Source organism: Labrus mixtus, chromosome 24, assembly GCF_963584025.1.
Source record: "Labrus mixtus chromosome 24, fLabMix1.1, whole genome shotgun sequence".
NCBI lineage: Eukaryota > Metazoa > Chordata > Actinopteri > Labriformes > Labridae > Labrus > Labrus mixtus.
The window spans coordinates 11,837,982-11,859,141 of record NC_083635.1 but is presented as its reverse complement, the minus strand read 5'-3'; the positions used below and the strand labels follow the sequence as shown (position 1 = coordinate 11,859,141).

Below are 21,160 nucleotides of genomic sequence, written 5' to 3'. Positions count from 1 at the left end.
CCCTGACGGGCTCAGGTTGTTTTTCTAAGTGTACAGAAAAGGATCCCTGTAGAGAGAGACCCTTTAGTTACAGAGGGAGATTCCTTTTTAAACTGCTATTTGTCACTTTAGTCCAGAAAATATGTAAAAATCAGGCCCAGATTTAAAAACACAGGACTTCCCCTTAAAGTCTAAAACATAAACATGCATGTGGCAAACGTCCGCCTGCACAGACTGATAAAAATGAGAAAATTAAGAGCGTGTTCTAAGAGTCTAATGGAGGAAAAAAGGTGAGAAAGAAGAAGAAAAGGATTAAAGTTCCTGTCTTTAAGGACGAGGTAAAGATCACAGAGAAGTGAAAAGGAGGATTATTTAGATCTGTCACTCCTGATGTGGATCTAAAACCAAGTCAAGGATGGTTCCATATTCTTTATCTTTTCACTTGAGTGTGAAGCAGAGGACACGCAGCTTGTTTCTTTCTTTAACCGTCCCTCCTGTCTAACCTGCAGTTTACCAGCTCTAGTGCCATTCTGCTGGACGCCACGCTGCCCCTCAATGAGCCCGACTTTAGAGTGAGATAAAGCACCTTCTTCATCCTCCTCCTCCTCCTCCTCTCTCTCCTCTCTCCCGCTCTGTGATCCTCCATCTGACGGAAACACCCCCCGTCCTTCAAAATATAAAGAATCAAGCGCTCGACGTCAGTGTTTCCGTCAGGAGGAGGATTCATCTGGAGCCACAATAAAGGATCTCGTTGGTGGAGGCTAATGTGGGTGTCTGCTGCTCAAATTAAATCTCTACATGATGATGGAAATCAAATCCTGCCAGTCTTAAAGGTTGATTTCCTTTGTCCTTTCAGTCTCATTTTCTGGTTGGTCAAAGTAGTGTCAAGTATTCACTTGAAAGCAAAGTGTCAGGGGGACATGTTCGACCTCGAGCAGGACCAAACACCTCGGGGAACAGACGTTTGCCTTGACTGTAGGGGCCGAGAAAGTTTATAAACGAGGGTCAGGAACAGACGGATTGAAAAAAAAAAGGAGTAAAAGCAACGACCCATGTCATCATAACTGGTGTAAGAGGAATAAAAGCGATTAAATGTTTCATAAAACGTAGTATGTAAATCTCTCTGGTGCTTAAGACGCAGGTTTAAAGAGTCTTCCTGTGGTGCTCTTTCAGAACCTTCTGTGTCCACCAGGTGGTCACTATAAGCTTTATCAAAAAGGATTGTTTAAAGAGGGCGCCTGCCTCCTGGACCCTGACTAGTCAAGTACACGCTTTAAACAGAGAGTGGCCTGATAACTGAAGGCTCTACTTTTGGAGATCCTCTGTCAGCCTGCATTATGTGAGAATAATATTCTAGAGGAGAAATAGGGAACTAGAGGAGTTCCCCGAGAACTACGCAGCTTTAAAAGCTTTTTCTGTTTACATTCAAACCGCAGCGAGGAACCTGAAACATTTATTTTCTCCTTTTCTCTGACTCTGACTCTGACTGCGGGTCACGAAGCTTTTGCAGAAACTTCAACGCACTAACACTTAGGGATGAGGAGAGCAGTTTGCCTCTGAAGTTTTTGATGCAAACATGATTGTATTGTGGACCATAAACGCGTGATTTGTGAAATGCAAAGCTGAGCTAGTATACAAGCTCTGCAGAAACAGCTTTGTCAGCCTCACAGTGTTCACCGTGGGAGCTGCAGCATCTGGTGGTGTGTCTCTCTGGTCGACCCTGGTGCTTTCTCTCTTTTCTCTGCACACTTCATCACTTCATTGGGAGTCATGGTACCTTCAAGTGGACGCAGAGCAAACTCTCACTGCTGCAAAAACACACAAGTCCGAACATCTTTCACTGAACCTGTCAATGTGTTTTTCATAAAAGCATGGAGCACTTTTAGAAATGGAGGTCATGGAGCCTGAAACAAATATCAACTGTAGAAAACATGTGCATGAGAAAGTCGAGGAAAATTGTCAGTTTGCAACTTTTACAGTCTTTAGTTGCCGAGTTTCATTATAGGCCGCTGTGACCTTTCACCTTCAATCTGAATGTCGTGGAGGCGTAATGGGGGGACGAAGTGATCCCCCCTCTGTAACGTCTTCAGAGGTAGTAACAGAGGCGTTACAGAGGAGAGATGCAGCGCTGAGCTTAGTTAGGACACTTTTTAGCAGTCTGAAAAAGGGCTAATGTTTTGTTTTCTTAAAAGTTAACAAAGTTTCATGCTTTTATGAAAACTGTAACATTCATTTTACGACTCACCTGGAGTAAAAACCCCTCTCATAGTTCCAAACGAGGAGCAGTTATCAGACTTATTTACTCCTCTCTTCCGTTTCTTATCTTCTCTCCTCCAGATCAACTTCAGGTGTAAACCGTCTTTCAGGGAATCGGGCTCCAGGAACATTCGAGAGGTGAGTTTATTTTTTCTGTTTCCAACTTTCTCTTTAATCTCCGACTGGAAAATGTGAAGCCTGCATCAGACTGCAGGAGTTTTAAATTCTCAGGTAGCATCACACCCATCAGGAGAATATTAAGCCAGATCCAAAGGCGACTGGACTGGTGGGAGATCTCGAGTCTGGAACGACCCTGCGGTTGTCAGGATGAAGGATGTCGGACCTCACACCGGCCTGATTATCCTGCAGTCTGAGCCAGGCTTATCTGACTGATATTTGAAGCTGTTTATCCTACGAGAGTGTATTTAATGTTGTGGTTGAAGTGTTTAATGTGTGTGACATGTGTGTGTGTGTTCAGCCCATCGTTGTGCGTCATCACTGGGTTCACCGGAGGCGTCAGGAAGGGAAATGTAAACAATGTGGAAAGGTGAGTGACAGATCCTTTCTCAGATAGTTTCGATTCCTTTTTGTGCTTTTTTTCACAATGTGAGCGGTCAAAATGGGAGAATATGCAGTGAAATGTTTACAAACGTGGTCGTTGAATTCCTTCAATTGAGCAGAAGCGAATCACTAAAGTAGTTCTGCTCCTGTGTGCGTGTGCAGGGATTCCAGCAGAAGTTTACTTTCCACAGTAAAGAGATCGTGGCCATCAGCTGCTCGTGGTGCAAACAGGCCGTGAGTACGACGTTTAACAATCACAACACTTCACTTTGATCTTGAAAATCTCAATAAATCAATGTTTTGAAATGCTTTTCTCTCTTTTAGTACCACAACAAGGTGTCCTGCTTCATGCTGCAGCAGATTGAGGAGGCGTGTCCAATAGGAGCTCACGCTGCTCTCATAGTCCCGCCCACCTGGATTATACGAGTAAAACGGCATCAGGTAACACCGCTCTTCGTCTTTAAATATCGTGCAATAGCTCCCTGACTGTGAAGTTGTTTCTTGTGTTTGTGATGATCAAGAGAAACACCTTGTAGATGCAGACGATAGATATTCTTCCTTCCTTCCTTTCTTCCTTCTTTCCTTCTTTCCTTCCTTCCTTTAGTGGTAATATGTTTAAAGTCGTTGCAGATCAGGGCGGCTCAGGTGGGATTATCAAAAAGTCTTTATAATGCAGAGTGAGATGTGTGGTGTTACCTTTCTGCCGCTAAAACCTGCAGCTGTCTCTGTGTTTGTGTCTCCATCAGTCGTCCATGAAGTCGAGTAAGAAGAAGAAGAGGACGTCGTTCAAGAGGAAAAGCAGCAAGAAAGGAGCAGAGGTCAGTCCTGCAGAGCAGCACGATGTCACAGTGTCTTTCTCAGACCCACAAATGTTGGAAATTCTCCACGCAGGGAGAAACTCAACATTTCTGACACGATCGCATCTGAAATTTAAACCTTTGCACAAGATATATGTATCTAAATAGACGATAGTTTTGAGATAAAGGAGTGTAGATTTTCTGACTTGTACTGCAGACCCATCGGCATGTTGATGCACGTGTAGTTTTCTTCCTCTCTCAGGGCTGCAAACAGACGAAGCAGCTGCTTTAAAATGCATAAAGGACGTCCTTGATTGAAGATATTCCACTAGCACACTAACATTCACTGCAACCAACACGAAGACTTTTTCTGCTCAAAGTCTCCAAGGACATTTCATTGTCAATGTCTTTCTTTGCACCTGTTTCTGGGACATAATTTATGACAAACTCTGGTTTCTGTACATCTAAAAAAAAACAAGAATATGTTTGCAGAAACCGACTTAAGACAGTCTTTAGTGTCGATTCTGAGTGAGTGTTTTATCTTCTTCTCTTTCAGGAAGGACGACTGTGGAAGCCGTTCATAATCCGGCCGATCCCTTCACCTCTGATGAAACCGCTGGTCGTGTTTGTTAACCCTAAAAGTGGAGGAAACCAGGTATTTCTTTTACAAACTCACTCATTAACAAACCAGATGAGACTGTGATATCCATGTGTTTAAAAGTGTTTTTATGTCTTTCCTGTTTGTCTGTGTGACAGGGCACTAAGATCCTGCAGTCCTTCATGTGGTATCTGAACCCCCGACAGGTGTTTGACCTGAGCCAAGGAGGACCGACTGAGGGGTACGTCTCTCTGTTTCTATCTCAAACACACCTTGTTACATTGAATTCATTTGGCTGAGTTGATTTTTAACTGGTGTCAAACTTTTTAGGTTGGAGCTGTATCGTAAAGTCCACAACCTGAGGATCCTCGCCTGTGGAGGAGACGGCACTGTGAGTAGAAACACACACAGAGAATCCAGAGAGTGTTATACACCGTTACCATGCGTACATTAAAGGAACAATATGTAGCTGATTCAAACCAGAGCAAACGAGCTAGAGGTGTGAAAACAAGCTTTCATCAACTGTGTGTTTTGTCTCTTTCTTTGACTTCTTCTTGTTCTTCTTTTGTCTGTGTTCAACCAGGTTGGCTGGATCCTGTCTTGTCTCGATGAGCTCGGATTAAACCCTCAACCTCCCGTCTCCGTGTTACCGCTGGGTACGGGAAATGACCTCGCCAGGACCCTGAACTGGGGAGGGGTGGGTACAAAAACACGGACGAACACTCCTGCTGAATCCTTCTCTAGAAAAGTTTGACTTCATGTTGTTATGCGTCGGTGTTTCAGGGCTACACGGACGAACCCCTGTCTAAGATCCTCTCACATGTCGAGGATGGGACCGTCGTGCAGCTAGACAGATGGAATCTACAGGTTGAACCGAACCAAAATACAGGGGCTGAACCGGACGAACAACAAACTGATAAGGTGACAAAAACTCACAATTTGTGTATTTACATGAACAAATCTCCAAAAGGCTCCAATAGTACAAACACGGCCCAGAGGTTAAAGGTCAGCGACTGAATTAGCTGAGGTAGCAGACAGCTAGCAGCTCCCACCTGTCACTCAAAGAGGCCACGCCCCCTAATTCTACATCACTTTAAGCCTTAATATAATGTAAACAGAAAGAGAAAAATGAGACACAAACTGTTTTTGTACCAGGCTGTAAACTTTTTTTTATTTTAACATGGGGCTCTATGAGGACTGACTCACAGCAGGAGACAGACTCTAGTGGACACTGGAGGAACTGCAGCTGTAAAGTTGGACATTTTAACATGGAGCTCTATGAGGACTGACTCACTGCAGGAGACAGACTCTAGTGGACACTGGGGGAACTGCAGCCTTTTTTCTACTTACCTATTGGCTACGATTTTTAGCAGAGAAAAGAACCCAGATTTGACTCAACTGTAAACCCAATGACCCAATGTAACGGATATGCTTTATATGTGTTTTTGTGTTTTTGTGTTCTCTCAGCTTCCTCTCGATGTTTTTAATAATTACTTCAGTCTTGGATTTGACGCCCATGTGACTCTGGAGTTCCACGAATCAAGAGGTACGTTCTTATAATAACCAGAAGCTTTTAAGGCAGCCAGGACCAGCACTGGATTCCTCCTTGTAATTTTGCAAGTTTGAGTTTTTCTGACATTATTTATTATCATTCAGAGTGTTATATTTAACGTGAATGATGCAGCATGGTTACAGAGAACGACTTAAACTTCTCACTTTGTGGGAGGAGAAAATGTATCTTGAATCTTGCAGCGTAATCTGTCAAACAGCTTCTCTAGTTTTGCATTAATATGAATGTTATAAATTGCTGTTGCTTCATTGTTCTCAGAGGGTTTTGTTGATTTTCCGTCTCGCTGTCTGTCGTTGTTTCAGAGGCGAACCCGGAGAAGTTTAACAGCCGCTTTAGGAATAAGATGTTCTACGCTGGGGTGAGTAAACCGTTTATTTTCTACATTTTAAAATTTCACATCTCAAAACAACGATAATCTGGCTGTCCCCTCTTAGAAACCCGTGTGGTAGGCCACAGATCCTGCAGGGGGCTTCATGATGCGCTCCTCTGAGAGAACTTACCAGTTTATGTGTTTGTGTGTGTGTGTGTGTGTGTGTGTGTGTGTGTGTGTGTGTGTGTGTGTGTGTATCCCGCACAGACGGCGTTCTCAGATTTCCTGATGGGAAGCTCCAAAGACCTGTCGAAGCACATCAAAGTGGTGGTGAGTATCTGTCAATCAAACAGTCAGCTGCCTGTGAGAAAAACACTCAATCACTCTCTCTCTCTCTCTCTCTCTCTCTCTCACTCCCTCTCTCACCCTCTCTCACCCTCTCTTTCTCTCCCTCTCTCTCTCTCTCACTCTCTCTCTCTCTCTCTCTCTCTCTCACGCTCTCTCGCCCTCTCTCTCTCTCTCCGCAGTGTGACGGCACAGATTTAACGTCGAAGGTTCAGGACTTGAAGCTGCAGTGTTTGGTCTTCCTCAACATCCCCAGGTGATAAATCCCACTTCTGATCCTTTCAGTATTTAAGTGAATATAACTTAAAATCAGGACGATGTGTCATAAGGAATCAAACCTGCAAGATATCAGCAGGGGGCGTGTCCATACTTTATCGCCTCAACAGCGCTCATTTCCATAGTCCTCTCTGTCGCTCGCAGAGACAGACGAGGACACTCACTTAAAGGCTTTATATGTGATTTTTTGATCCAGTAGATGTCGCCCTTGAGCACCAGAATGAAACCAAAACAACTTGCGCTGCATTGTTGTGTTAGCATGCTAATGCTAGCGATCTTTATTCTGCTCGTATCTTCACACTGCATGTAAATTTACCTGAAATGAGCGTGATCTAGAAACACAGTTAAGCAGTGAGTACAGTATGTTATTCTTCTTTTCTCTAGTCCCTCAATTAAACAACTTTTATACACGAGGGGAGGAGTCAGCCGGCCGTCCCGGCGATGTAAACAAAGTGAAGATAGGACTCTGAAAACTCTGAAAACATCACAGACAGTGGGACTCGGGTGTTACACCCATTGTAGACAGTCATGACTCACAGAGTTATTTTCAGAGGAGATACTTGATTTATATTTAAGTGTGAAAAATCGCACATAAAGAATTTAACAGAGCTCGTTAGCTTCTTTTTTTTTCTAAGTGGAGATAATGGAGCATTAATAATATCCACATCATGTTTGAAATGTTGAGCTTTTACTCGTGTCAACACCAGAGAAAAAGTTTATTGACGAGCCTTTTGAGTGTTGTGATTTGACTCAACAGCTCGTAGGATTTATTCTCTTAATATAAACAGTTAACACGTCGTGAAAACATGAAATCTGGCACCTTGAAAGACTCAGAAAGTGTTATTGCTGCAGTTTACACAAAGTCACATCATGAATTAAAAAACAGCCAATAAAAGTTGTCAGACGACCTTTGAATGTTTTTCATCTGCAGCTGGGGGCGCGATATTACACAAGCTGCTCATGACACCGAAGAAATAAGGCCCCAATTTAGTCAAATTGTTTTTTAATCTTGTTCATTGTCGTTGGTAAATTACGGCGCGTGGCGTCGGAGAATGATGTGTAATAAACCCCGTCCCCGAGCAGAGGGAGCCTCGTCTTCACCGCCAAGGTTTTAAATCCTCGCTGACACTGAGGAGGAGTTAATTGCGGAGTGTGTGCAGGTTCTGAAGACGGAGAGATTATGTCCTTAAATCAGTCACAAGGAGCTTTAATCAGATCACACCGTGATGATGTCGACGAGGGGTTCCTGCTGCGTCTCGTTATATCTGCGAGTGTTGTTTGTTTCAGGCAATGAAGCAAAGTTAGAAACGGAGGAACAGACTCTCGGATAATCAAAGTGTCGCCAACTGAGCTGCTGTTGTGTGTCCCTGTGTGTGTGTGTGTGTGTGTGTGTGTGTGTGTGTGTGTTTGCAGGTATTGTGCCGGCACCACACCTTGGGGAAACCCTGGAGAGCACCACGACTTTGAGCCGCAGCGGCACGATGACGGGTACATCGAGGTCATCGGATTCACAATGACGTCACTGGTATGGAGCTCGATTCCCGCTTTGACCCGTGCCTCTATTTCTGACGTATTTTAAGAGTTTAACATAACTCACAGGTTCCTTAAAGTTTAGGGATTACTCCTGTAGATTTCTTCAGCCTGCAGCAGGGAAACAGGCTGTGATGGCTGCAACATAATCAGGCAATCAACATGAGGTCAAAACAGGCACCGAATGAACGACAAATCATCCTCAGAGAGACAAAAAAGAAACATGGTGTCTGCACATTGTTCTCTTAATTCCCGCGTGATCTTGTAGTTCTCCTGAGATCTCGTAATTCTCCTGAGATCTTGTAGTTCTCCTGATATCTTGTAGTTCTCCTGATATCTTGTAGTTCTCCTGTGATCTTGTAGTTCTCCTGAGATCTTGTAGTTCTCCTGAGATCTTGTAGTTCTCCTGTGATCTTGTAGTTCTCCTGAGATCTTGTAGTTCTCCTGTGATCTTGTAGTTCTCCTGAGATCTTGTAGTTCTCCTGAGATCTTGTAGTTCTCCTGAGATCTTGTAGTTCTCCTGATATCTTGTAGTTCTCCTGTGATCTTGTAGTTCTCCTGAGATCTTGTAGTTCTCCTGTGATCTTGTAGAAACATTGACTTTGTGGAACTAAGCAGCAGCATTACAGAAGTGATCCCGACAGAGATCGACCTCTTTGTTAAAGAGGTTTTTTTTAAAACCATAAACAGCTGTTACATCGCTCTCCTCAAGGACAACAACTCCAGACTCAGGAGCTTTTTGACCTCGAACCATGAAAATCCAAACAGCTGATTTGCATGATGTGGAGCCAAAATAAAAGTTTTCTGTGTTGATTTCAAATTTCCTACTTTATACTTTGTACTAAATAACTATAATATAAAATGATTATATTGTGCAAAATAATAGTTTTTGTTTCTGGCGTCCGTCTGAGTCCAAAGCGGCCGCATTGTTTGTGTCATCCAGATGGTCTGAAGCGTGTTTTTTCAGGATAATAAATGATGCACAACTCGGTAAAAACAGATGCCGAGCTCTTAAATGTCAGAATGATTCATGCAGACAGTTCGGTTTAATTGCACAGAACAATTTAAAAACAAGCATCGTGAGATTCAAAGCCACAGTTCCCTCATCCATCTGTTGGGGAATACGGCGCCTCGGGGGAAAAGAGAAGTGCTTTATGAAGTCATAGCTGCAATAATGACTACATGATAGGTAACGTGTGTGTGTGTGTGTGTGTGTGTGTGTGTGTGTAGGCCACTCTCCAGGTTGGCGGTCACGGCGAGAGGTTGAACCAGTGCAGAGAAGTCACCCTCACCACCACTAAACCTCTCCCAGTGCAGGTGAGTGCAGACCAAGACCGATTCTGAGTGCTACAACACGAGTTTGGAGAAAAACATTTTAAGAAAAACATTTTCAGAAACGTGCATGTTCTATTTTCTCGATTTTTTTTCTCACTCCAAACAATAAATAAAGTCCAAGAACTGCTGATAAAACGAGTCCTGGTAGTAACTTGTTTCTGCTTCAGGTGGATGGAGAACCGTGCAGACTCGCTCCGTCCGTCATCCACATCAGCCTGAGAAACCAGGCCAACATGGTGCAGAAAACCAAACGACGGACCTCCCTGCCTCACATGAACGAGTACGCCTCCTCGCACACACACACACATCTGCACACACACCATCCCAACAGTGAAGTGTCTTATCATTCAGACTTTGAATTATTCATCTCTTTAATATGCTTTTGTTTTTTGTTTTTTGTGTCTCAGTCAGCAGCCGGTCCCCGAGCGGCTGAGGATCCGGGTCAGCAGGATCAGCATGACGGACTACGAGGCTCTGCACTACGACAAGGACAAACTACGGCAAGCATGTAAGGACACACACACACACACACACACACACACACACACAAAAATACACCGGATGGCACATCAGAGTTTATCTTCTTCTGATGTTGATTATCAGATTAAACGATCTCGAGTAGCAGAACGCTTTTTAAAAACGCCTCTCTTTTTAAAAAGTGTATTTTTTTTTTTCTGGTCGTGTCAGGTCACGTCTCACTCTCCCGCTGCGTCTTGTTTCGTCTGAGATTTCTTCAGAGCAGTTTATCAGGGTCAGGAAGCCCGGCGTCTCGCCTCCTTTTCTGACAGCTTGCATCTTCAGGCTGCGGCGGGAACACGATCGCTTGTCGACGAGAAGGTCGGAGCGGTGACGTGAAGGTCAATGCGATCGTTTTTTTTTTCGACTGCCTCTGCAGCCTGCATCACTCCCTGAACGTGTGTGTGTGTGTGTGTGTTCAGAAAAGAAACATGCTACACACACACACACACACACACACATACACACACGGTTGCTGTGTCAGAGATAAAAGAAAGAGAAAACTCGTCTTCTGCGCTCGTTAGGAACAATTACGTCGAGCCGGCTCTGCAGAACACACACACACTCGTTTAATCCCTGGTAGTACCGAGTTTAAACACAGGGGGGCGCTGTTACCTTTACAATAATGCAAACAACAGCCTTTTTAAACTGTAAATAATGTATGTGAGTGGAGATATGTAAGCGTGTACATATATTAAAATGTAATGTATATAAATAATTCATCTTTGTATTTAAAGAGTTTTTATTGGCTTCAGGTGATTTCATTACTTTTCACATCTCGTCCGTCGTTTCCCGTCAGTCTGACTTGTTTTTTCTCATTATGCAAATCAATCGGCGCTCTCCACTTGTGGATGTGTCACTCTCGGGGAGATGGTGGAAATATGATTCATACCCCCGAGGCTCAGCCGTTATATCATCTCATCGCCGTTTCTCTCTCTCTCACTGAAGCTCCGTTAAAAAAACCATCCTGAACACGCTGAGAATAAAGAGATGGTTTCACACAGATTTTGGATTTTCCTTTCATAGCTGCAGAGATATCATCTTTGCACTTTCAGCGGAGAGACTTCAGCCGGTGCAGAAAATATTCTGATCAAATTACAGTTTTACCGGTGAGAGTTTTCATTTATGTTCACTCAGGTATCAGAGTCATTAAATAAGATGACAGAAACAAAAGTACAGAAGCCTGTGATGGCCAAGCTAGTGTCCTAGGACTCCAGATCGGTCCAGGTGTCGAGACCACTTTTTTTAAAGGTCTCAGTCTCGTCTCAGACTCTAAAGCATTTCTGATGGTCTCTGACTTTTTTTACATCGTGGTGCTTTGAAAACTAAAGTACAGAAACTTTGTTGTTGCTCCCAAATTTATTTAAAAGCAAACCTAAATCATGATCATGATGATTTTTCAGATATTCTGTTTATGGTTTTGGTCGTGTCTCTGTCATCAAGCACCCTGGTCTTGGTCTTGGTCTTGGCCTTGGTCTTGGTCTTGTCATGGTCTCACCCTGCCTTGGTCTTGGTCTTGTCATGGTCTCGCCCTGCCTTGGTCGTGGTCTTGCCTCGGTCTCGCCCTGCCTTGGTCTTGGTCTTGCCTCGGTCTCGACCTGCCTTGGTCTTGGTCTTGGTCTTGGTCTTGATCTTGTCTTGATCTCGCCCTGCCTTGGTCTTGGTCTTGCCTCAGTCTCGCCCTGCCTTGGTCGTGGTCTTGCCTCGGTCTCGCCCTGCCTTGGTCGTGGTCTTGCCTCGGTCTCGCCCTGCCTTGGTCTTGGTCTTGCCTCGGTCTCGCCCTGCCTTGGTCTTGGTCTTGCCTCGGTCTCGACCTGCCTTGGTCTTGATCTTGATCTTGTCTTGGTCTCGCCCTGCCTTGGTCTCGGTCTCGCCCTGCCTTGGTCTTGGTCTTGGTCTTGATCTTGATCTTGTCTCGGTCTCGCCCTGCCTTGGTCTTGGTCTTGCCTCGGTCTCGCCCTGCCTTGGTCTTGGTCTTGGTCTTGCCTCGGTCTCGCCCTGCCTTGGTCTTGGTCTTGACTTGAAACCTTATGAACCTAAATGAATCGTGTCCTGAGATCAGCAGCAGATCTAAACCTGGAAATTGCTCCCTGGAAAAGACTAGGTAGACTAGCGTCGCCTTCCCCGTTGTTGTCGACAAAGCTGATATCAGAAGCCCCGCCCCTTCTTGATTTTGATTGGACAGTGAGGTAGAAGTGAGACTGTGGAATCAGGGATCATGTTAATTTATTGTGAAGGTTTTTTGTAGGTTTTGTTTTTATATACGCCTCCTACATAAATCCGTCTTTCAGGGAATTTTTGGAGACTTTTCAAGAATCTGTTACTACAGCTCGCTCTTTATCCTCGCCTTCCCCATTGAGGTGTAAAGCATCAATGAAAGGTGTGTGTGTGTGTGTGGGTTAAGCAGCTCTTCGCCCGCTCTTCGACGGCTCCTCCAGCAGTAAGCCGTGTGATGTTCAGCCAGCAGTGTTGTTGTGTATGTGCAGCGTGCGGCGGCAGGCCGGCTCAGCCTCGGGGAGCAATCTTTACTATTTCAAAAACATATATCTGCTTATTGATGACACGCCATCCCGCTCGTTTATTTGAAATAAAGACACCAAAGACAACATATTGGTGTAACCTTTGTGAGGATGCATTAGCTCAACACCAAAGAAATGTGTTGTGTTATCTGACATGAATATTGTTTACATTCTTATTGTCTTTATAATATTGAACACTTGTAGAGCTGAAGATTCACTCAAATAACTTCCAATCGGCCTCGTCTCAGCGCTAGATACGATAGTTTTCATGTCCCGTTAGTCGCTGTGATTGTTGTGAGCGGAGGGAGATTTCTTTGTTGGATTTGTAAAAAGTAAAAGTTGCTCCGTCTAACTTGCGATGGACTTAAATGTGTTTTTGCAAGTAAGACAGCATGCACGAGTTTGCATGCAACTTTCTAAGTACTTCAAATTGTGAATTTGCTCGTCTTTGTAACGTCGGGCCACCCCTGCATGAGTCAGTGCCCCAGTCCAAAAAGGTCTAGACACGCCCCTGGGTACGACTGTGTGAGCAGCTTTCACAGAGCTGTTGGATAATTGTCTTGCTCCTCTGTATCTCCACCAGCCATTCCTCTGGGCCTGATCGTGGTTCCTGGTGACAGCGACTTAGAGACCTGCAGAGAGCACATCCAGCGTCTGCAAGAGGTAAGACCGAGGAGGGGGAGAACACGGCTGATAAAACAGTCTGTGTTCGGGGGAGTTAATGCCGACCACTTTCCTTTCAACTCTTATAATTACTCCACGTCAAACAGCTGCAGCAGCGCGACATTTTGAAAGCAGTCAAGAAAACTTTATTAAACCTAAACACATGTCTGTATATGCGTCGAGATGCACGGCTCATTTCTGATTGGTTTAACTGCAAATGTCTGCACATGGCCCACTTTTCTCTGTGCTCTCTATGCTCCCGTCTTCCTCTGTAGGACTTCTGCTCTGTCCAGCCTCCCTTCAGATGCTTTGGACCGCAGGTTGGTAGTCGGATGCGGAAGTTTGTTGTGTTTTTGTTTTGTTTGGCTCGGAGGCAGAAGGGAAGCTTCTACATTTTATAACGAGCAATTAATCCCGTAATCGTGAGTTACATTTTAGGGCGTTTTCACACCTCTAGCTCGTTTGCTCTGGTCTGAATCATCGACCAGTTTGTTCCAGTGTTGCATCATTACCTCAAGTTAGCGCTGTGTTCACACGGGGGCATTTACGAGAGGACCAAAATGTGTGATGCTCGAGGAAAATGCTGGTCTGAATTTCTTGCGGTAAAACTCCCTGAAGTAAAGAAAGACTAGCTGACTCCTGATTGGCTGTGGCGGCTCCAAAGACACTTTACAGTTTCTAAACGGACAGACGACTACACGGGTATATTATATTGTTTGTATTTATCCCTGGAGGCAAACGAGACAGTTTGAAAATAACATGCTGATGTTCTGGAGTCGCTGAAGGAGAAGGACCACGTTAATCCTCCTGAACCAGGACCACGTTAATCCTCCTGAACCAGGAACACGTTAATCCTCCTGAACCAGGACCACATTAATCCTCCTGAACCAGGACCTGCTCATCCACACAGACTGTTTCTAAAGCTCCGTCAGTTCTGCCTGTGGTCTTTAACACATGTTCAGAGATGATGAACAGAGAGGGAGCCCGCTGGTTACTTCCTGCAGTAAGGTCTGATCGTGGTCGGTTCATGTTCTCACTACAAACGAACCGTACCAGAGTCTGAAAAAAAGCGGAGCGAGGCCCTCCTTTTCAGCTAGTTGTTTGGCAACTCGGCAAACAGACTCGAGTTTGTTTTAACAAAACCAAACAAAGGTGAGGTGTTGAAACGCCCAAAGATGCAACCAGACTCCAAATAAATAAAAAAATAAAGAACTATATCAGCAGAATAAATTTTAAATAAAGATTTATAATCTCTAAAATCAGAAAAAAAGAAACGGGTGTAGATGTAAAACTCCTGGACAAAAAGGAATAGTCTCCATATAAACCAAAGTTTGCAGTCGCTGTGGTTGTGTTCATCGGCATGCCTGTTCTTCAGTCGCTGTGCTTTCGTCTGTGACCGTTCTGCCCGTGTGAGGTCGTGTCTGTGCAGCACGCTGAGTAGGGTTTTCTGCAGGCTGATTGTTTGAATTGAAGTGACTGTACTGATGCTGCTTTTGTTGTGTGTTTGTAACAAATCTGTTGGATCCAAAAAAGAAGCGTGTCAGTCTGCAGATCTAGAGCACCGTGCAAAAAATCTGCAGCCCTTTTTGACACGGCAGCGCTGCGGTGTGGTTAACTCCCTCGCTAAGAGGTAGAATAATGTCAGAGATTCGCTCTTTGGCTTTTCTTATCTTCCTTCTTTCTCAGTCTCTCTGTCTATGCCGGGATCTCTGCACCTGGAACACCGAGTTAGGATGAGCAATGAGTAAAAGTTTCTGCCAGAAAATCAGGCCTTAAAGGGAAACGCACTTCTTTCCAAAGATAGTACACTCTCGACCCGTGCTGAACAAGAGTGAAGAGAGCAGAATGTGTAAGAAAAAAGGCTTCATCTCTCTCGCCACGAGTCAGCGTACCATCAGAATGATTCAGAAACTCTTCTTCAAGGTGACATAATATTTACAAGAAAACTTCAAGGCACTCCTTTTTATAATAAAAGAAGGTCGTTAAACTCTCTGCCTCTTTAGAAAGCCGTACGCTGGAGCGGTCTAACATGACCTCGCTTTGCCAACACAGGAATTTGAAGTGATAGTTTTATAGATTTTTTTATCTCTTGTGTATCGCGTCTCCAAGAGCTTCTACGACGAGCTTCTACGACAAGCTTCTACGACGAGCGTCCTTTGAGTCCAGAATATGCTTGTTTACTTTTTTTGTCTTCTGAGTAAGAAATGTTGCCGTTAGTGCTTTCAAGGCTAACGCTAAGATTAGCTTCTGCATCCAGAGTATCACAGATTAAATCACACAAACGGGGATAATCCGAGCTTTAGCAAACACGGGAGGCGGATGTTTGAAGAGAGGATTAATGCATCATGTTTAGTATCATGTCTCCTTTGTGCAGTTTGTGCGGAGCTTAAACTATCAGTCTGTTCTAACGGGACGGGGGTGAAGATATGTTCAAAGGGAAAACAAGAAGAAGAGCAGGGGGAAGTAAAACTCACCGTGGATGGATGAAAAAGAAAATACAGACGGAAGAATGTATGTTCCTCAGAGTCAGCAGCTTGTTCCTTCAAAATAAAATGCAGACTTCTCCTAAAAAGTAAAGTAGAGAAGAGGAGGGGGGCGATCAGGGACGCCATGACACTGCAGAACAAAGAGGAAAGTGGGTGATGGGGGAAGGAGGGGAAGTTTGAGGGTGGAAGAAAAAAAAAAGACCTGGACCTGAGGAATGAAACATGTGTCTTCAGAGGAGGGGAAGACATGCCGACTGATCTAGAGGAAGGAGACTTGATGAAATTAATTTATGTTAAAAAAAAAATCGATTAATCAACCTCCGAGGTGCGGCTTCCCGTCGGAGCGCAGCGGTGAATCGTGAAAGGTTAAATCTGAAGTCGAGTTAGAGAGGGCTGGAAATGTTCATCTAACACACACACATACACACACACACACACACACACACACACACACACACACACACACACAGTTCTAAACAAACAGACACCCACACATGTAAACAGAACCGACTCTGTACTCCGGGGGTTACAAAAGTACAGAATGTGGCCAGCAGTGCATTACACAACATGATACACACACACATAAACACACACACACACACACACACACACACACACACACACACACACACGCACACAGATACACAAATAAAACCACGTTTAGAAAATATCCTCTTAGTCATAAAAAAAACAAAACGACGGAGAATGAAGGCATCCTGACATTTAATCATAACAGCAGCAGCAGCAGCGGATCGAGAGAGGATGTAATGGACTCTGTAAAGACTCTGAAAGATTCTCGTCGACCGGCCGATAATAATAATTAAGAACATTTAGGAAATATAAGATAGCGTGACCGTCGCAGACTCCAGGAGGGCGAGACGAGAGTTGGAAAGTAGCCACCGTTGAACACACCGTGCAGCTGCAGGACGAGCTGTTTATTTTCATCACTTGACACCCACAGGAAAACAGATATTAAAGATACCATATCATCCTCTGCCTGAGCTGCGGTCTCTTTAAGGCCCCTCTCTCTTCTGATTGGCCAGCTCTCTGGAAACCTTCAGTGGGTCAGAACGCTGCAGGGCTGCCGGGGGAGGGCTGCTCTCCAGTGCTGGGAGAAGAGAGTCTTTGTACTTGTAGGTTTAAGGTTATAAGCCGTCTGGTGAAATTCTTGGTTTCATATCAGGAAAGTATGCCGTTTAGCGCCCTCTGCAGACTCATCCTGGGATTACACCAACATACATTTACGTCATGACCTGAAACTTTGACCACGTTTAGTTTCGGTTAGGGTTGCCTAAAAAAAAGTTACGGCATTGGAATAAATCTTTTTTCAGATATTAAAATCCCAGAAACCCTGAACTCAAACTTCTAACCTGCGTCATTGATGTATCGAGTGATGATTCTTCTTCTTCTGTGTTATCAATAATTTCCCACTCAGCGCCGCTCTCCGGCTCTGCTGCCTCCATGAAGAGGAGAAAAAAAGAGCTTCAGGCCTTTGCCTCGTGTGTCAGATGATAAATATCACATGCAGCTTCATCCGTTCTGCCCCTCTCATGTTGAGCAGTCATTATGGAACTTATTCATAATGGAGACGAGTGCGAGAGAGGCAAAACGCCATAACCTCTAAAAGGTACAATATGTAGAATTTTATTACAATGTTTACATTTAAATATCTACATTTGAATATGTTGAGGGTTTTACATCACCTCGAGTATTTCCAACAGTTTTTCAAAGCCAAAGAAAATCCTTCATTTCAGAGTTGTCATGACAGACACCACATGTTTATCGTTGCCGTGGAAACACCAGCTGTGGGTATTCCGTCAGCTGCAATCACAAATATCAAACATGCTTGATATTTGTGATTACAAATCGATCAAAAATAATCGTACTGACGCCGCACACTCCTGAGGATTATTCAGACAAATCATCGGTTGCAACACTTTAAGACTCTACTCACTTTAAGAAAAAATACATTTGAAGCTAGACACAGTTTTGCGTCCGTGCAGCACAGATGATTTACCTCGTGACCTCCTCTCACAGGTTCTTCTAAAAACGATAAAGCGATTGTTCTGTGATGAAAGTTTTTCATGGTTTCTTTTATTTATTCTCAGGGTTAATTAGGAAGTCTCTTTGAGGTCCGCATCTCGTCAGGAGAGGCCCGAGAACAAAAAAAAAAACAATCAAAGGAGCGGTTGTGATGTTTGAAAAGTGTCTTTAGTGTTTTATTCAGGAGAATTTTAACGTTCAGTAAAGACGCTCTCAAAGTTTGGTTCTGTCACAGAGGCAGCGGAGGAAAAGGATCAGACACGTCAAACACTTTAAGAACAGAGTCAAACACTTTAGTTTTATAATCATGATGTTTCATGCAAAGTAAATTCAGTCAGCGCACAAAAGAAAAGACATCATGTTTTAATTCCATTTCACAGACTCTTTTTAAAGCCTTCATCCGTCGCTTTAAGTCGGATCAAACTTCCTCTCTTTGTGTTGAACGGTTTGAAAGTCGTCTGAATGTAATTGTTCTCGTCAGTCAGAGAGGTAGCGAGGTGTTACCCCGAGAGCAAAGAGACGTCAGATCATAGAGAACAAGTTCAGCTCCAGTGTTTGTGTCGACTCCATCGTGAAACGACGGGAAGAGACGGTCCAGAACAGATCGGGCCGTGAGTCTGGAGAAACTTTTCGGTAATGCAACGTGGACGATTGTTTTGTGCAATTTAGACGGTGTGTGCAGGAGCTTGATTTAAATATTTGACGGGTTCAATCCTCTTGTTTGGCAATGTTGCAGTCGTGAAACGTTGCCAATGTTTTTGTGCAATTTAGAAAGCGTGTTTCTGCAATTTTTGATGGATTCCATCCTCTCCTTGGAAATGTTGCTTCACTGAAATGTTCCTGTGCATTTTAGACAGTGTGTGCTTTTCAATATGTGATGTATTCAATCCCTCCCCTGCAACATTGCATTCCCGAACGATGCCAATTTTAGACAGTTTGTGCAGGAGCTTGTCCACAATGTTTGATGGATTCAATCCTCTCCTTGAAAACATTGCACAACTGAAATGCTGCCAATGTTTTTGTGCAACTTAGACAGCGTGTGCCTGCAGATTTTGATGGATTCAATTCTCTCCTTGGCAAAACAATGCATTACCAACATGTTGCCAATGTGTTATTGCAATTTAGACAGTGTGCAGGAGTTTGTGTCTACAATATTTGATGCACTCATTCCTCTCCTACACACCCGTTTTATGAAAAAGATGTCGTTTTTGAAAACCCTTGCTACTTTCAGATGCTAGTATTGATCATTAAAACAAAAGACATTTCATCGTTTTAAAACACATGGCATCGAAAACACTTGAATAATTCGACAGCTGTCATGTTGCAGCTCGGATAGGAGGAACTGTTTAGTCGAGTTTCAGTCAGTGTGGAAGCGATGTAGGCAGCTCGGATCAAATGGATGTCAGCAAACTCTCCTCGAGGTCACCGATTACATTTCCACTCCCACACTCCTCTCTCCCTTTCTCGCTCTCTCTCTCCTGGGGAACTTAGAAACACGTCTTAAAAAAGGATAGAAAACAGAGTTTATAAGAGACACATAATGAGCAGGGTGTCTCACTCATAAACAGTCGGTGTAAATCAGGGATGAGCGTGAAGAAATGCTTTAAATCGAGTTGTACAGCCGAGGAAACAAGCTCACCTGCTCGCTACTCCTGTGACTCACTCTCAGGGGTTTCTCTCTCTCTTTCTCTCTCTCTCTCTGTTTTTTTTTTTTTTCCTCCTGTCTGTTTCTTTTCTTTCCGTCCACTCAGTAGCCGGGGGGATTTTTTGCTGCTGGGATGCCGTACTGTCATGCTCTGTCACCTTGACATGTGCGGTTGAGGGGATGATGGTGCTGTGCTTTTTTTTTTTTTTTTTTTATAACAGAAAGTAGGACGAGGCATCCTGAAATGTGTTCACAAAGCAAAGCGCTCTGCAGTCTTCTCTGTTTTTATGGTTTGTGGAGACACAATCAAAGCCTCTTAACCAGCCGAGCACGCTAATTTAACCTGTGTATGAATATTTATCGCCTGCGCTCAGGAAAACGCTGCATTCCTCTTTTAGTAACTCAACTACTCAACGTGTTAGCCACAAATCGGGCTGTTGACGCCGTGTCTTTGGCAAGTTGTTGAAGGAGAACTGTTCTATATATTCAAGTTTGCTTGTTAGAAAACACATGTAGGGTCCCCTTCCTGAATACTCCTTGACACAGCGGCCGTTCCTTTCCTCCTGTGCTTCAGTGAATGTGAAGTATCTGATGAGCGTGCTGTTTTAAGTCTCTGTGCGATCTCCTCTCCTCGTTTGGATCTCATCCACCTGAGCTCCTCGCCCTCTCCTTCAGGAGCATCACAACAACTCTCTCATTGTTATTTTTAACAACCTCGCCCTGTTTTTTATTCATTTAGGTTAGATCTCTCACACTGAGGCGACGGCGTGTGACTCGTTGTCAGACTTTGTGTTGCCTCGCAACCGGCTGATGTTACAGTCGTCTCAGTGTTTGATCTCCGAGCTCTCCGGTGACTGATGGAGCTTGCTGCTGCACTTTGGGACCGAGTGGGAGAGAAACAGAGACTTTCTGATGAAGAGAAAGTTTTTTATCTGCATGTATTAAAGTACATTATTTCACGGTGTGCGAGGAGAAGTGTGTTTACAGAAGTACGCATAAAAGCCTTGTAAACTTGTATGACAGGATTTTAGTTTCATAATGTAGACCAGCAGAACATCACCTTCACCCCGACACCAGACGCAAAGACTTGTAAGTCAAAGTAGATCCACCAGCTTGAAGTTCTAACTAGTGGTGTGGTACTCGACCGGTCTCGAGTCCACTTTTAGAAGGTCTCGGAACTGAAAGCATTTTTCCTCGGTCTTGTCTTGGTCTCGGGCTTAGCACTATTAAATGCCAACATGGCGTTGCAGATATGGCGTCTCCACCTCATTTGGCAGCTCAAGGCTGTTCACCACAGACATGAACAGGTCATCTAAACCTCCAGTTATATTTTAGTCCTTCATTACAGAAAGGCCACACTTAGTTTCTTTGTTGCTTCAGAAGTGAGACGCTCTCGTTGGTGCCTCCATGTTTGTTTTGTAAGAATCTGCAGCTGTCAGTATCCTGTTTTCTTTCAGAGTGCTCCAGGTAGCAAAATCAGGTTTCTCAAAAAGGGCGGATCCTGGTTTCTGAAATCAGGAATTCACAAACACAAAAACAGGATGCTTAAAAACTCCCTGATCAAAACCAGGATTCTGACCATCTAGTCCATGTACAGTAAACACACTCAGTTACCCCTTGGTTACCAGTCCATTTGCATATGTACATATGTTCTTAGAAATCAAGTATAGAAATGTGTGCAGCTTGAATCTGGTCCTGAATGCATCATTCTACCTGATGCATTTGTTTACT

At 44.0% G+C, this 21,160-nt stretch overlaps 1 protein-coding gene across 9 annotated transcripts in view; it reads left to right on the top strand.

Moving 5' to 3' along the window:
• The window catches only part of dgkza (diacylglycerol kinase, zeta a), an 83,953-nt gene that overhangs the window by 33,338 nt on the left and 29,455 nt on the right, over positions 1–21,160 (top strand). For 6 of the 9 annotated variants that reach the window (XM_061032758.1, XM_061032762.1, XM_061032764.1 and 3 more), the window contains 21 exons: positions 489–551; positions 2,317–2,373; positions 2,714–2,782; positions 2,959–3,030; positions 3,121–3,237; positions 3,543–3,614; positions 4,150–4,248; positions 4,350–4,432; positions 4,522–4,582; positions 4,775–4,888; positions 4,975–5,112; positions 5,659–5,737; positions 6,064–6,119; positions 6,339–6,401; positions 6,599–6,672; positions 8,106–8,217; positions 9,453–9,539; positions 9,725–9,837; positions 9,965–10,065; positions 13,176–13,255; positions 13,531–13,575. In XM_061032758.1, the coding sequence (XP_060888741.1) occupies positions 489–551; positions 2,317–2,373; positions 2,714–2,782; positions 2,959–3,030; positions 3,121–3,237; positions 3,543–3,614; positions 4,150–4,248; positions 4,350–4,432; positions 4,522–4,582; positions 4,775–4,888; positions 4,975–5,112; positions 5,659–5,737; positions 6,064–6,119; positions 6,339–6,401; positions 6,599–6,672; positions 8,106–8,217; positions 9,453–9,539; positions 9,725–9,837; positions 9,965–10,065; positions 13,176–13,255; positions 13,531–13,575 (1,755 nt within the window). The remainder of the gene's footprint in view (positions 1–488; positions 552–2,316; positions 2,374–2,713; positions 2,783–2,958; positions 3,031–3,120; positions 3,238–3,542; positions 3,615–4,149; positions 4,249–4,349; positions 4,433–4,521; positions 4,583–4,774; positions 4,889–4,974; positions 5,113–5,658; positions 5,738–6,063; positions 6,120–6,338; positions 6,402–6,598; positions 6,673–8,105; positions 8,218–9,452; positions 9,540–9,724; positions 9,838–9,964; positions 10,066–13,175; positions 13,256–13,530; positions 13,576–21,160) is intronic. The other 3 variants (XM_061032756.1, XM_061032755.1, XM_061032757.1) reach the window with 3 other exon arrangements.